Raw genomic sequence first — 15,312 nt, 5'->3', positions numbered from 1 at the left:
ATTTCCACTCAGGTCATGATCTCACAGTTTGTGAGTTCGAGCCCCATATCCAGCTCTGTGCTGACAGTGCAGAGCCTGTCTGGGGCCCTCTCTCTCTCTGCCCCTTCCCTACACTTACTTCCTCTCTCTCTCAAAAATAAACTTAAAACACACACACACACACACACACACACACACACAAGAAAAAAACAAAGCACAGGAAATGGTATTCAGCATATATCAGAGAATGCCAAAAAAGAGAAAACAAAACAACAAAAACCCAAAACCCCACAAAATACCACTTCACACTCATTAGAAAGGCTAATCTAAAAAATGAAATGATGAAGCTACAGAACAACAGGAAATCTCCCACAGTGCTAACAGAGGGCAAAATGGTACAACAACAGGGGAAAGGTCTGGCAGTTTCTTTTTTTTTTTTTTTTTTTCCTAATTTTTCAGTTTATTTACTTATTTTGAGAGAGAGAGAGTGAGAATGCGCGCAGGTGCGTGTGTGCACAAGTCGGGGAGGGGCAGAGTGTGGAAGAGAGAACATCCCAAGCAAGCTCCGTGCTGTTAGTGCAGAGCTCAGTGCAGGGCTGTATGCCACGAACTGGGAGGTCATGACCTGAGCCTAAATCAAGAGTTGGACACCGACGCTCAACCGACCGAGTCACCTAGATGCCCTTGGCAGTTTCTTATAAAGTAAACATGCACCTACTCCATGGTCTAGCAATTCTACTCAGGTATTTTACCTAAAAGAAATGAAAACATTTTCCATAAAAATGTTTTGCAACCTTATTTGTAATAGCCAAAAAGTGAAAACAACCCAAATTATATTGAAGGGGAAAAGTACAAACAAGTCACAATTTACTCACACAATGGGATACTACTCAGCAATACGCAGGGATCAACAGTAATGCATGCAACATGATAGAATCTCACAATCATCATGTTGTATGAATAAAAGCAAAACACTAAAGAGTATATATGATATGATTCTACTTACATGAAATCTAAGAATAGGCAAAACTAATCTATATTTATTTTCTTTTTTTTTTAATTTTTTTTTTTAACATTTTTATTTATTTTTGAGACAGGGAGAGACAGAGCATGAACAGGGGAGGGTCAGAGAGAGGGAGACACAGAATCTGAAACAGGCTCCAGGCTCTGAGCTGTCAGCACAGAGCCTGACGCGGGGCTCGAACTCACGGACTGTGAGATCATGACCTGAGCCGAAGTCGGCTGCTTAACCGACTGAGCCACCCAGGCGCCCCAAAACCAATCTATATTTAAAAAAATTAGAAGGTGAGGAGGGAGAAGCAGCCATCGACTGAGAAGGGGCATAAGGGAATTTTCCAAGAAGATGAAGACATCTTTTATCCTGACTTGGGTAGTGATTACATGGATATATCTATTTGTCAAAATTCACTAAACCATGGTGCCTGGCTGGCTCAGTCAGTAGAGCATGTGACTCTCGATCTCAGGGTCATTAGTTTGGACCCAATGTTGGGTGTAGAGATTACTTGAGATAAATAAACAAACAAACTTAAAAAAAAAAATTAAGACTGGTACCAACTTACTATATGTGAATTATTCCTTTATTTTTTTAAATTAAAAAAAATTTTAATGTTTATTTATTTTTGAGAGAGTGAGCAAGCTAGTGGGGGAGGGGCATATAGAGAGAGGGAACAGAGGATCCGAAGAAGGCCCCACACTGACAGCAGAGAGCCCGATGCAGGGCTTGAACTCATGGACCGTGAGCCTAAATCAAGAGTCAGATGCTTAACCAACTGAGCCACCCAGCTGCCCCTTGAATTATTCCTTTAAAAGAAAAAGAAAAAAAATAGGGGTGCCTGACTGCCTCATTTGGGAGAAGATGTGACTCTTGATCTCAAGGTCATGAGTTTGAGTCCCATGTTAGGTGTAGAGATTACTTTAAAAAACATAGAAAGAAAGAAAGAAAGAAAGAAAGAAAGAAAGAAAGAAAGAAAGAAAGAAAGAAAGGGAAACAGGGAGGAAGGAAGAGGGGAAGGAAGAGAAAGAGAGGAGGGAGGGAAGGAGGGAGGGAAGAAGGCAGGAAGGGAGGGAGGAAGGCAGGAGGAAAGGAAGGGAAAGAAAAGGAAGGAAGGAAGGAAGGAAGGAAGGAAGGAAGGAAGGAAGGAAGGAAGGAAATAGAGGTTGACATGGAAGGAGGATTCAGTACATATTAATATCCTTTACTCCAGATTCCAGAAATACAGTGTGGAAGCCAGCCTAACTTCACTTTCCAAAACCTGATTCCAAAAATATGGGTCAGCCACCTCCAAATCCCTAATTATAAAATGGTTCATTTAATATAAACAATGAAACTTGGCTGGTATCAGTTACTTCATGATAAAAATGGAGTTAGCTATTATTTTACTTTTCAATAATATGATAGAATCGTAAAAGCATTAAATTAGCATCTAGAAAACCTGGTTTTCTACTGCTGGCTCCACCCTTTAACAGCTTTGTGATTTTTTTGTGTATCAGTTCAATACACCTCTGTGAGCTTCAAGTTCCTTTACACTTATAAAAATGGAGATAATGATTCTTCCTTTATAGACTACTGTGAGATCAAATGAAACATTATGTATTTGTATATGATTGCACCCTGAAAACTGTAATGGGGAAGTATACTATAACACAGCAATGGTTGCTTAAATAGTCTTTACTTTATTGACTATTGAATATATGAAAACATACCGTCCATTCCACATCTGGGCGAGCAAGTGGAATAAATCTTCCATCAAACATATGAGAAAATGGCCCATGACCTAAAAAAACAAAAGCCTTAAAACTGCTTGTAAACTGGTAAAAAGTGAATCTATTTTTTAATCTTTTTAGCGAAAATTGAATATCAACAGAAATTAATACTTTCTAAGTACATTACAAAGAGGAACAAAAATCCTTCCTTCCTATTTTCTAAAACAAGAAAATAAGAAACAAAAACATATAGGAAAGTGAACTGCCCATGGAGGGGTCTTTGAGTCGTCAGAGCTCACATACATCTGATGAAAGGACAGTTCTGTGTAACTAAAAGGAATATTAATGAAAAACGTTGGCATCTTCAGATTGAATATTTATATTAGAATAGTCATTTTAAGATCATTCACTGAGGTGGAGGAAGAAAATAATAAAACTTTATTTTTCTACTCTCATCCTTTTAAAAACATTTATTTTCATGTAAATTGTATAATTTACATAATACGCTTTATAATAAATATACACGCTTGGGTTTTTACTGCTGATGTGGGCAACCAAAAGTGGAGATCACTAGTTTATCTTATTCGTAAGTGATTTTAACATTCCACTCATTTAATACTATGAAACTTTGTTGACACACAACTCTGTAATTATCAGAATTTCTGAAGTGAGTTACTTGGCTAAAGAGGGACCCCACCTGGACCAGCCCTGGGCCTTTTTGCATGTCACAGCCTATAGAAAAAGGCTCATTAATGCCATGCTCAGACTCCTAGACACTGACAAAGTTTCCCAATGATCCCCTCTAGAATCTGTTAAATTTATCATCTAGGAGTGGTACTGGTCCTGCTGAAATCTCCAAGGGGACATGCTAAAGAGAGTGCCTTATCCCCTTGAGAATCTGGCTGTTCAAACACAGATACCTCCCTTTCTCTACCCTAAGGGCACACACAAACTCTCAGGATACTCCAATAGGTAGGAATAAACTACAAAGACGTGGGGTTGAAAACTCCTGTAAAAAAGAGGACAGTCTCTCCCTCTCTCTTAAGTTTATTTATTTATTTTGAGAGAGAGCGCATATGCACAGGGGGAGGGCAGAGAGAGGAGAGAGAGAATCCCAAGAAGGCTCCATGCCCAGTGTGGAGCCCAGCTCAGGGCTCAGTCTCACAAACAGTGAGATAATGACATGACCTGAGCCAAAATCAAGAGTTGGACACTTAACCAACTGAGCCACGCAGGCACCCGTCTTTTCTCTTTCTTTGTCAAAGAAGGATGATATTCTACTTAGATTAAAGTGGTCTAAGACCTCACATGGGTCAGGAGAGAAATGGAGTTCTCTAAATGTGTTGTTAATCTGCTAGGGAAGATTATGTATTTTAGGTATGAGAAGAATGAATTTGATGAAGTAACTGACAGAAAATGGCAACAAAAAGAATAAAGGAAAGATAAAACTCATATCATCCTAAATAGAGTAGTCAAAAATCTCACTATTAGAAGGTCCTTTTGGGGCACCTGGGTAGCTCAATCAGTTGAGTGTCCTACTCTTGATTTCAGCTCAGGTCATGATCCCAGGGTTGTGGGATCAAGCCCCACATTGGGCTCCACAGCATGGAGCCTGCCTGGGATTCTCTTTCTCTCTCTCTCTCCCTGTCTCTCTCACTCTCTCCCTCTCTGTCTCCCTCCCTCCCTCTTCCCCACCCCCAGCTCCTCACACTCTCTGTCTCTAAAAAAAAATTTTTTTTAATAAAAAAATTAAAAATGTAAATATCCAAAAAAAAAAAAAAAGAAAGTCCTTTCATATAACTTGTAGCAAAATTGTTTAATGTGGGAAATACATTTAAAGACCACAAAAAATAATAGCAAAGCTTTGAGCTTATGAATCATTCTAGGAAGAAGCAATGGCACATTTATATTAAAGTTAACTGCAGAATTAAAACACAACTTTCAGGGGCGCCTGGGTGGCTCAGTCGGTTTAAGCATCTGACTTCGGCTCAGGTCATGATCTCACAGTCCGTGAGTTCGAGCCCCGTGTCGGGCTCTGTGCTGACATATCGGAGCCCGGAGCCTGCTTCAGATTCTGTGTCTCCCTCTCTCTGACTCTCCCCCGTTCATGCTCTGTCTTTCTCTGTCTCAAGAATAAGTAAACATTAAAAAAATTTTTTAAACACAACTTTGATATTTCTTTCCATTATTAGATTTTTTAATTCCAAAAAGAGATAACTTGTTATGGTTTTATGTTAACAACTTTGGTTCTTTGTACAGCATACCGAGATCATGACAAAGGCCAGCAATCTGAACACAGAGCACATCCCGTTCACTTATCTGCAGCTCTGGTTGTTTTTCACGCAGTGCACGAACAAGACATCCCGCTAGATACCCTACGCTGCAGAGTAAGCGAAACAAAACAACATAAAGTCACTCTTCCATTTGAAAGATGATACTTCTGGAACTCAAGAATTCTAGTATGTTTCTCAAATGTTTTAATATATTTCTACAACAAGTTAACAGAATAGTCGGTTTGAGAACTAGGCAGAAACACAAATAGAATCCTCAAAGCAGGACCTATTGGCTCACAATCAGTTAATTATTAGGAAAAAGGCAAAATCAAAACCACAATGAAATACCCCCTCACACTCATTAGAAAAGCTATAAAACAAAACAAAACACAAACAACCCCCCCCCCCCACACACACAAAACAAAAAACCAAAAAACAAATGTTGAGCAGGATGTGGAAAAATTGGAACCTCGTGCACTGCTGTTGGGAATGTATAATGGTGCAACTGCTGTGAGCAATATGGTGGTCCCTCAAAAAATTGAAACTAGAATTACCATATGATCCAGCAATCCCACTCGCGGTATATAACCAAAAACACTGAAAGCAGTGTCTCAAAGAGGTATAAGCACACCCCTGTTCCTAGCAGCACTCAGTCACTCTGCACCAGAACTCTGTCTGGCTCTCCCTGCTCCTGTTCTGGGCAAGCTCGAGTCTAAGTGGATGATGTGATCATTGAGGATTTGTCAGGCTACATGGAATACTACTTATATATTCCCAAGAAAATGTCCCACATGGCAGAAATGATGTACACCTGAAAGCAAGAAGGTAATTAATATGATTTAAACCAATAAAGGGTTGTCAAAGAGATTTAGTTAATGGCAGACCTTGTGGCCACATCGTGTGAGAAGACGTCTCCTTATGCTCACTGTGCTTGCAATAAAAACTTTTTTCAAGCGCGCCTGAGTGGCTCAGTTGATTAAGCGTCCGACTTTGGCTCAGGTCATGGTCTCGCAGTTCATGGGGCACCTGGGTGGCTCAGTTGGTTAAGCGTCCTACTTCAGCTTAGGTCATGATCTCATGGTTCATGAGTTTGAGCCCCACATCAGGCTCTGTGCTGAGGGCTTGGAGCCCGGAGCCTGCTTCAGATTCTGTGTCTCCCTCTCTCTCTGCTCCACCCCCACTCACATTCTGTCTGTCTCTCAAAAATAAAATAAACATTAAAAAAAAAACTTTTCTCAAAAAAAAAAGTCAAAGAGGCAGAAGCAACCCAATGTCCTCTCACAAATGAAGGGATAAACAAAATGTGGTATAAACATACAAAAGAATATTATTCAGTCTTAAAAAAGAAGGAAATTCTCACACATGCTCTAACATAGATGAACTTTGAGAAAATTATGCTAAGTGAATTAAGCCAGTCACAAATAGATAACTACTGTATGAGGCACCTAGAGTAGTCAGATTCATAGAAACAGAAAGCAGAATGGTGATGGCCAGGGGCTAGAGGGAGAAGAGAATGAGGAATTGTTATTTAATGGAGAAGAGTTTCAGTTTTGCAAGATGAAAAAGTTCTGGAGTTTGGTTGCACAATAATACGGATATATTTAACACTATTGAAGTACACTTAAAAATGGTTAAGATGGTAAGTTTTATATCCTGTGTATTTTACCACAATTTTTTTTTTTCAAAAAAGCAGGACTTCTGGTTTTGTTACATAGATTGAAGATAAAGTGCCCAACAAATGTTAAATGCACTTTTAGCACTTCCCTCAGAAAGTAATTCCTGAGTGAATACAGTATCTTTCTTTCTCTGCTTAAACCCTAGCTCCACAAAGCTGGGACAACTGCTACCTTGGTCTGGTAGGGCCTAGTAAGTTTTCAATAAATATTTGCTGATGAATGAATAAACATCTGAATAGACACTTGTCTTCTGGCTAATTAAAAACACTTCAAAAACAAAACACACACACTTCAAAACAAACAAACAAACAAACAAACAAACAAACGTAAAACAGTGTGAGTAGTCCATGAAACCTAGAAAATTGTCTAGTTTTTTCCACCCCAGCCCATGTTCTCCTGGTTCTAGATTCTATAATGGAAAAGCAGACCAAATTCTCAACTAGTTGTTTGTAACAGAGGTGCCACCTTTTCTACGCTTGTGAATGCTCTTCTGATTTACACATTTCCTGCTAGGTTAAGAATGTTATCTGGTTTCGGGGCGCCTGGGTGGCTCAATCGGTTAAGCGTCCGACTTCGGCTCAGGTCATGATCTCACGGTGTGTGAGTTTGAGCCCCCGCGTCGGGCTCTGTGCTGACAGCTCGGAGCCTGGAGCCTGTTTCAGATTCTGTGTCTCCCTCTCTCTCTGACCCTCCCCTGTTCATGCTCTCTCTCTCTCAAAAATAAATAAATGTTAAAAAAAATTTTTTTTAAATAATGTTATCTGGTTTCAAAGGACAATTCTTTATAGGACTAAACAGGAAAATTAAATAATAAAATTTACAACATTAGTTATATCAGTAACCAACCCATGTTTAAACAAATATGTCATCGAAATGGCCTGTCAATAGACACTTTCATTATCTTTCCAGTGAGGATCTGAATTGGTTTATAAGAGTACATAAAATAGGGGCGCCTGGGTGGCTCAGTTGGTTAAGCGTCTGACTTTGGCTCAGGTCATCATCTTGAGGTTTGTGAGTCCAAGTCCCGCATTGGGCTCTGTGCTGACAGCTCAGAGCCTAGAGCCTGCTTTGGATTCTGTCTCTCTCTGCTCTTCCCTCACTCATGCTCTGTCTCTCTCTCTCCTCTCTCTCTCTCTCTCTCTCAAAAATAAACAAGCATTAAAAAAATTTTTTTTAAATACATAAAATATAGCAAGGTAAATCAAAGCCTCAATTTTCTCAACAAAATATGGATATTATTACCATTTTGTAAAACTATTCTCTAAACGATAAGATCATTATTTCATAAGATAAGGAAAGTACTTACATAACTGTAAATTCCCCATCAACTGCCTTCTTACCCTAGACTGTGCTCAAATCGGTTGTGCGAAGCGCCTGGAAAAATATAGTAACTGCCACCCAACTGTTTAATATATCGAAGCCGCTGAAATTGAGGTGTGTCGATGATTCGGATGAGGAGAGGGTGGAGTTCAATGTGGCCATGGATAGGATCATTAATTACCTAGAAAATGTTTAAATTAATATCAATAACAATATATAATTCCATCTAAAATTTTTGTGCAGCCATTCCTATCTACAGTGCACAATTAAAGCTATTCAATTGTTCTCAAGTAAGAATACTTCTACAGGAAATAACAAGATATTAATATCATTACCTTATTTAGGTATCACTACCAGACAGATCAAGTATATTGGATCTGGGTATATTTTACTTCTTCTTAGTGGATTCTAATATAGAAAAATAAGGAATTCAATTTTTTTATTGTGTATATGATTTGATTAGTCTTTAATAAGTTAGTCTTGTATTCAAGTTAAATGTACTCATTTAACACACTCATTCAGATCATATAAGCCTTATTGCTATAGACAATGTGTGTTTTTTTCCTAAATGTATCTATATGGTACCCATTAGGAAGAGAGGGAGTGAGGAAGAAAGAAAGGGAAGCTTCCTACCATATAGATAAGAAATCTTGGGCAGGAATATGAAATTCTGTACTACTCAATGTCACTCAGAAATACCTATACTTAGTGAAGATAAATTTTACAATTATTTATTACTCTAAGCTTAAACAGGGTTAAATACAGGTGAAGATTTAATGTCCCTCAATGTTTCTTAAAATAAAGATACATCTTAACTATCCATAACCGCCTTTTAAAGAGAAAGACAATAAAAAAGGAGTGGCCCTTGTGTGGCTCATTTGGCTAAGTGTCCGACTCTTGATCTCGGCTTAGGTCATGCAGTTTGTGACTTTTGAGCTGATGGCATAGAGCCTGTTTGGGATTCTGCCCCTTCCCCGCTTGTGTTTTCTCTCTCTCTCTCTCTCTCTCTCTCTCACTCACTCAAAATAAATAATAAAAAAATTTTTTAAAAGAAAAGAAAAAAGGAACTTAATAAATGATCTGATGAATGATTTTCAAACTGCTTCAAATTTTTCCATGAAGTTCCTTAAAAATGTATGGAATTCTGGGAGGTGAAGGGCCTTGTCTACTGCCATATTCTCAGAACTCATCACGCAGCGTAATGCCTGGCACACAGTAGGAACTTAAATATGTTTTAAATGGTTACTGTTGAACTGCCATTGCAAAGATACAAATATTTTTTTTTTTAATTTTTTTTTCAACGTTTTTTATTTATTTTTGGGACAGAGAGAGACAGAGCATGAACGGGGGAGGGGCAGAGAGAGAGGGAGACACAGAATCGGAAACAGGCTCCAGGCTCCGAGCCATCAGCCCAGAGCCTGACGCGGGGCTCGAACTCACGGACCGCGAGATCGTGACCTGGCTGAAGTCGGACGCTTAACCGACTGCACCACCCAGGCGCCCCAATACAAATATTTTTTAAAGGTTTATTTATTTTTTTGAGAGAGAGCATGAATGGGAGGAGGGGCGGAGAGAGAGGGGGGGGACAGAGGATCCAAAGCGGGCTCTGTGCTGACAGCAGTGAGCCCAATGAGGGGCTCAAACCCAGGAACTGTGAGATCATGAGTTGAGCCGAAGTTGGAGGCTCAATGGACTAAGACACCTAGGTGCCCCAAGATACATATGTTAAGATTCTTATAGTTAAAATGTACCATGCCCATATATAGATATATACAAAATATGAATTACAAAAGCTCTATGCTGTAAAGAAGCTTAAAGGGGTCATCTGGTCCAACATTTGAACATGCTAGTGATAAGGAAGTCATTTCCTTTAAAAACAGCCCAATTCAGGGGCGCCTAAGTGGCTCAGTCGGTTGAGCATCTGACTTCGGCTCAGGTCATGATCTCATGGTTCGTGAGTTCGAGCCCGCGTCAGCCTCTGTGCTGACAGCTCAGAGCCTGGAGCCTGCTTCAGATTCTGTGTCTCCCTTTCTCTCTGACCCTCCCCCACTTGCACTCTCTGTCTCTCAAAAATGAATAAATATTAAAAAATTTAAAAAAAATAGCTCAATTCAAGTTGTGCATCAACAGCCTGAGTCAAGTAATGACTAGAATTTATACCTTTGTTAAGCAATATGTAATGTATATTAACAAAGATTAGATTTATGACTGGTGAGTATTAATTTTTTTCACCTGCTCTATAAAGTCACTTTATCACTATCATAAACTATATTGGGTGTCTGGGTGGCTCAGTTGGTTAAGCGTCCAACTCGATTTCAGCTCAGGTCTGCTTGGGATTCCCTCTTTCCCCCTCTCTCTGCTCCTCCCCCTCACTCACTCTTGCACACTTGTGTATATATACTCTCTCTCTCAAAATAAACATTAAAAAATATATAAAATCATTAAAGCTATCAATTTCATGACTATACAGTGACTCACTGACCAAAAAGTACTTAGGAACTTCAAAATCTATTTGCAACAAATGTAATTTATAATTTGTAAATATGGTTAGGCAGTTTTCTGTTTTTGATGAAACGTAGAAAGAAGAAAAGTGAGCAAATGACACTGATTGTCTTTCTTTTTAACTTTTAACCTTTACTTTAAAGAGAGAGGGAGATGTGAGTGGGGGAGAGAGGCAGAGGGAGACTGCGAATCTGACGCAGGCTTCACACTCAGCCCGACACAGGACTTGATCCCATGACCCTGGGACCATGGCCTGAGCCAAAATCAAGAGACGCTCAACTAACTAAGCCACCCAGGAGCCCCGAAACTGGTGTCTTGAACATTACTTCAAAATTATTTTTGCTGCAGGGGCGTCTGGGTGGCTCAGTCGGTTGAACGTCTGACTTCGGCTCAGGTCACGATCTCGCGGTTTGTGGGTTGGAGCCCCGCGTCGGGCTCTGTGCTGACATCTCAGAGCCTGGAGCCTGCTTTGAATTCTGTGTCTCCTTCTCTCTCTGCCCCTCCCCAACTTGTGCTCCATCTCTCTTTGTCTTTCAAAAATAAATAAATGTAAAAAAACAATTAAAAAAATTTTTTTGTTACAAATTTTGTTGCACTGTGAAAATGTGGTAACAGAGATCATCTGAGATGATCTCACCTAATAAAGAAAACTTATCTATGTCCTATCTGAAGAGAATACTCTGTGCTGCCCTTCTCATGAAGGAATGAAGGACAAAATAGATTGCAGGCAATTTTCTTCCAACTGCAGGACAAAATTGTTAAATATAATCTTTAATAAGTGATCACCCTATTTAATTTGTCATGAAAAGAATGAGGTATTTTAATATTAGGTAACTTTTTCAGAAAGGGCTAAAATTTGATTAATTCAAATAAAATACTTGCTATAAGAACCACTACTTGCCTATAAAAGAAAACTATTGTAGGACTGAACCAAACACATTTATTAAATATTTCAAACATGGGGAGCTTGGCTGGCTCAGTCAGGGGAGTGTGTGGCTCTTGAACTCAGAGTTGTGAATTTGAGGCCCATGTTGGGTGTAGAGATTACTTAAAAATAAAATCTTAAATTTTTTTTTTCAAACATGATTTTCAATGGGAAATAAGCAGACTAACTGGCAAGAGTAAAATTGAAATATGTATTCTCATAGAGATCTGAGATAACTCAAATACTGTACAAAATATACCAAACACAGCTAATGAAAAATGTACATGATGATCATTGCAAAAGGGTGCAAAAGGGGATTTAGATACCCTACACCTTCTTCCAGGTCTGAAACTAAGTTTTCTTAACCTACAGAAGTCAAAAGGGTGAACAATAAGATAAAATTTCTGTCACCAGTCAATCAAGAAACATTAATTATGATACCAGAGAGTCTGTGAAAAATGCACATTCACAGGCCTACTGTAAATTCCCACAATTGGAATTTCTGAGATGGAGGGTGGGCAGTTGACCACTTGTTAAAATGATTCTTGGGACACTAATTCCAAAAAACAGGGCCTTGAATGTCCGGAAGGGGCCGGGAGATGAAAAATAAGAACTACTGAGGGGCACCTGGGTGGCTCAGTCAGTCGAGCACCTGACTTTGGCTCAGGTCATGATCTCACAGTTTGTGGGTTCAGGCCCTGTGTCAGGCTCTGTGCTGACAGCTCAGAGCCTGGAGCCTGCTTCAGGTTCTGTGTCTCTGTCTCTCTCTGCTCCTCCCCCACTCGTGCTCTGTCTTTCTCTCTCTCTCTCTCAAAAATAAATAAATGTTAAAATTTTTTTTTTTTAATAAGAACTATTGATAGATGAAACTCTAGGAATGTATCCACCCTGTGGACTAATACTTGACACAAAAGTTTACCGGAGCTGACAAGAAAATTCAGTACAACTTTAAAAGTTATTCTCTGACTAAGGGGAAAGCAGAGCTATGTGTGTCGATGTGGAGGATGCTCAAAAGTATAATAATAATAATAATAATAATAATAATTTTTAAAAAGCGATGTAAAATGAAAGTTTAAAAGGTTACTTACTGTTTATAATTTTTATAAAGCTTAAAAAACATGTAGAACAACACTATACATTGTTTATAGCTATAGATATACATGTAGTGAAAGTAAAAAACATTTGTGAAAATGAATAAACCCAATTCAAGATGGCACTTATTTTGGGGGAAGAATGGATGGAAACAGAATCTACAATGGGTACAAAAAAGACTATATTGGGGCGCCTGGGTGGCTCAGTCGGTTGAGCGGCCGACTTCGGCTCAGGTCATGATCTCGCGGTCCGTGAGTTCAAGCCCCGCATCAGGCTCTGTGCTGACAGCTCAGAGCCTGGAGCCTGTTTCAGATTCTGTGTCTCCCTCTCTCTGACCCTCCCCCGTTCATGCTCTGTCTCTCTCTGTCTCAAAAATAAATAAAACATTAAAAAAAATTTTTTTTTAAATAAAAAAAAAGACTATATTGTTTCTAACATTTTGTTCTGAAAACAACAGATCTGAAGCAAAATTAGGTAAAATATTAAGATTTAACAAGCTAGGTAGTTGCCTACTTATACTTTTCTGTATGTTTAATATATTTTAGTTTTTCTTTTGGTTTAAATATTTTGTGCTTATTTGAGAAAATGCAGTTTAGAAATATAAAAATCAATTACAATTCTATTACTGAGAAGCAGATTTCCTCCCATTCTTTTTTTTTTTTTAATGTTTTTTCTTTCTTATTTAGTTATTTATTTTTAAAGTAGGCTTCACGCCCAACATGATCAAGACCTGAGCTTAAATCAAGAGTTGGACGCTCACAGGGGTGCCTGGGTGGCTCTGCTGGTTAAGTGTCTGACTTCGGCTCAAGTCATGATCTCACAGTTCGTGGGTTCAAGCCCTGTGCCGGGCTCTGTGTTGACAGTTCAGAGCCTGGAACCTATTTCAGATTCTGTGTCTCCCTCTGTCTCTGTCCCTCCCCTGCTCTCTCTCTCTCTCTCTCTCTCTCAAAAATAAATAAACATTAAAAAACAAATAAAAAAAAGAGTTGGACCCTTACATAATAGGGGCATCTAGGTGTCTCAGTCAGTTCAGCATCCAACTCTTGATCTCAGCTCAGGTTTTTTGTTTTTGTTTTTTTTTTAAGTTTATTTATTTATTTTGAGAGAGAGCAAGGAGGAGGAGGGGCAGAGAGAGGGTGGGACAGAATCCCAGGCGGGCTCTGTGCAGACAGCGCAGAGCCCTATAGGGCTCAAAGTCATGAACAATGAGATCATGACCTGAGCTGAGATCAAGAGTCGGACACTAAACTGACAGAGCCACCCAGGCACCCTGTCTTTATTTTTTTAAGTTTATTTATTTATTTTGAGAAAGAGAAAGAGAGAGAGAGAGAGAGAGAGAGAGAGAGAGAGAGAGAGAGAAACGTGGGCACATGTGCTAACAGGGGAGGGGCACAGAGAGAGGGAGAGAATCCCAAGCAGACTCTGTCCTGTGAGCTCAGAGCCCAGAACCCGATTTAAAGCTTGATCTCACTAAGCGTGAGATCAGGACCTGAGCTGAAATCAAGTCAGACACTTGACTGACTGAGCCACCCAGGTGCCCACAGCTCAGGTCTTGATCACAGGGTCGTGAGTTTAAGCCCTGTGCTGGGCTCCGTGCTGGGCATAAAGCCTATTTAAAAAGAATAAAATAGGGAGCGCCTGGATGGCTCAGTTGGTTGAGCGTCCAACTTCGGCTCAGGTCATGATTTCACTGTTCGTGAGTTTGAGCCCCACATCAGGCTCTGTGCTGACAGCTCAGAGCCTGCAGCCTGCTTTGGATTCTGTGTCTCCCTCTCTCTCTGCTCCTCCCCTGCTTGCACTCTGTCTCTCTCTCTCTCTCTCTCTCTCAAAAATAAACATTAGAAAAAAAAATTTTTTTTAAAGAATAAAATAAAAAGTCAAAAAAACATAATAAACTCAGATTCTTCTTACCTTCATTGCATCAACATGAATTTCCTTCAGTTGCTGGATATAATTATGCAGCTTCTTTCTGTCACCCAAGGTACTAAAATTACAACAGGATAAGCAAATCCGTCATTATTTGCTTAATAATAATCCCTGGAGTGTATAATAGCATATAATCAACTCTAAATTATCTACACTAATAGAACAAGAAGTCAGATTAAAAGGAACAATTAATAATTCAAACATACGCCCCCTCTAAAATTCTCCCCCGAGGCTTCTGCCCTTGATTCTCCTCTCTTGGAAACTCAGACTTCAACATCTCCTACGTCTCTACTGAACGCTCAATTTATACTTCAGACTTATTTTAACCTAACCGAAGTTGCCATCTTCTCTCACAACCCTGAATCTGCATGGTTCAAGGTAGTACACTGAATTATAGCATAGAGATAATGAAAAAGGACTTTGAAATCAGAACTGGTTCACATCTGCACACGGAATCTGTGTGACCTTGGGGGCAGGGAGAATCACTCAACCTTTTTTAGTATACTAATGTTCTCATCCATAGCACAGGGAAAATATTATCTACCTTACAGAGCTGGAGAGGGATTAAATAATGTATTCAGCACTGCAGTTAATGATAAAGACCCAGTTCCCTCCCTCAAGAACTAGAGAAATTTAACTATGATTACCGGTGTCACAGAAATCATCACTGATTATCAATTCAGTATTTACCCTATCAGAAGTATTTTAACTATAAGAATTTAGGAGTCTATTAGTGTGAACAAGTGATAAACTTTGTTCACATGATAAGTCCATTTAGTCCATTTAGGAGTCTATTAGTGTGAACAAGTGAACTTTGTTCACATGATAAAGACTTTTAAATTTATTATGGTAATGAGTTACAAAGGTCCAAGTCTGACTTATGAACATTGGATAT

The 15,312-nt window shown here is 39.2% G+C and overlaps 1 protein-coding gene across 1 annotated transcript in view; it reads right to left on the bottom strand.

Moving 5' to 3' along the window:
- Window positions 1-15,312, bottom strand: part of SAMHD1 (SAM and HD domain containing deoxynucleoside triphosphate triphosphohydrolase 1) — a 50,859-nt gene that overhangs the window by 21,536 nt on the left and 14,011 nt on the right. The window contains exons 3-6 of the mRNA XM_007077693.2: window positions 14,403-14,475; window positions 7,993-8,153; window positions 4,968-5,083; window positions 2,704-2,774 (exon numbers count right to left, since the gene is read on the bottom strand). Of these exons, the coding sequence (XP_007077755.2) occupies window positions 2,704-2,774; window positions 4,968-5,083; window positions 7,993-8,153; window positions 14,403-14,475 (421 nt within the window). The remainder of the gene's footprint in view (window positions 1-2,703; window positions 2,775-4,967; window positions 5,084-7,992; window positions 8,154-14,402; window positions 14,476-15,312) is intronic.

This window comes from Panthera tigris, chromosome A3 (genome assembly GCF_018350195.1).
Source record: "Panthera tigris isolate Pti1 chromosome A3, P.tigris_Pti1_mat1.1, whole genome shotgun sequence".
In the NCBI taxonomy this organism is placed as follows: domain Eukaryota; kingdom Metazoa; phylum Chordata; class Mammalia; order Carnivora; family Felidae; genus Panthera; species Panthera tigris.
The sequence above is the reverse complement of the archived record's forward strand: the minus strand, read 5'-3'. Positions and strand labels throughout refer to the sequence as shown.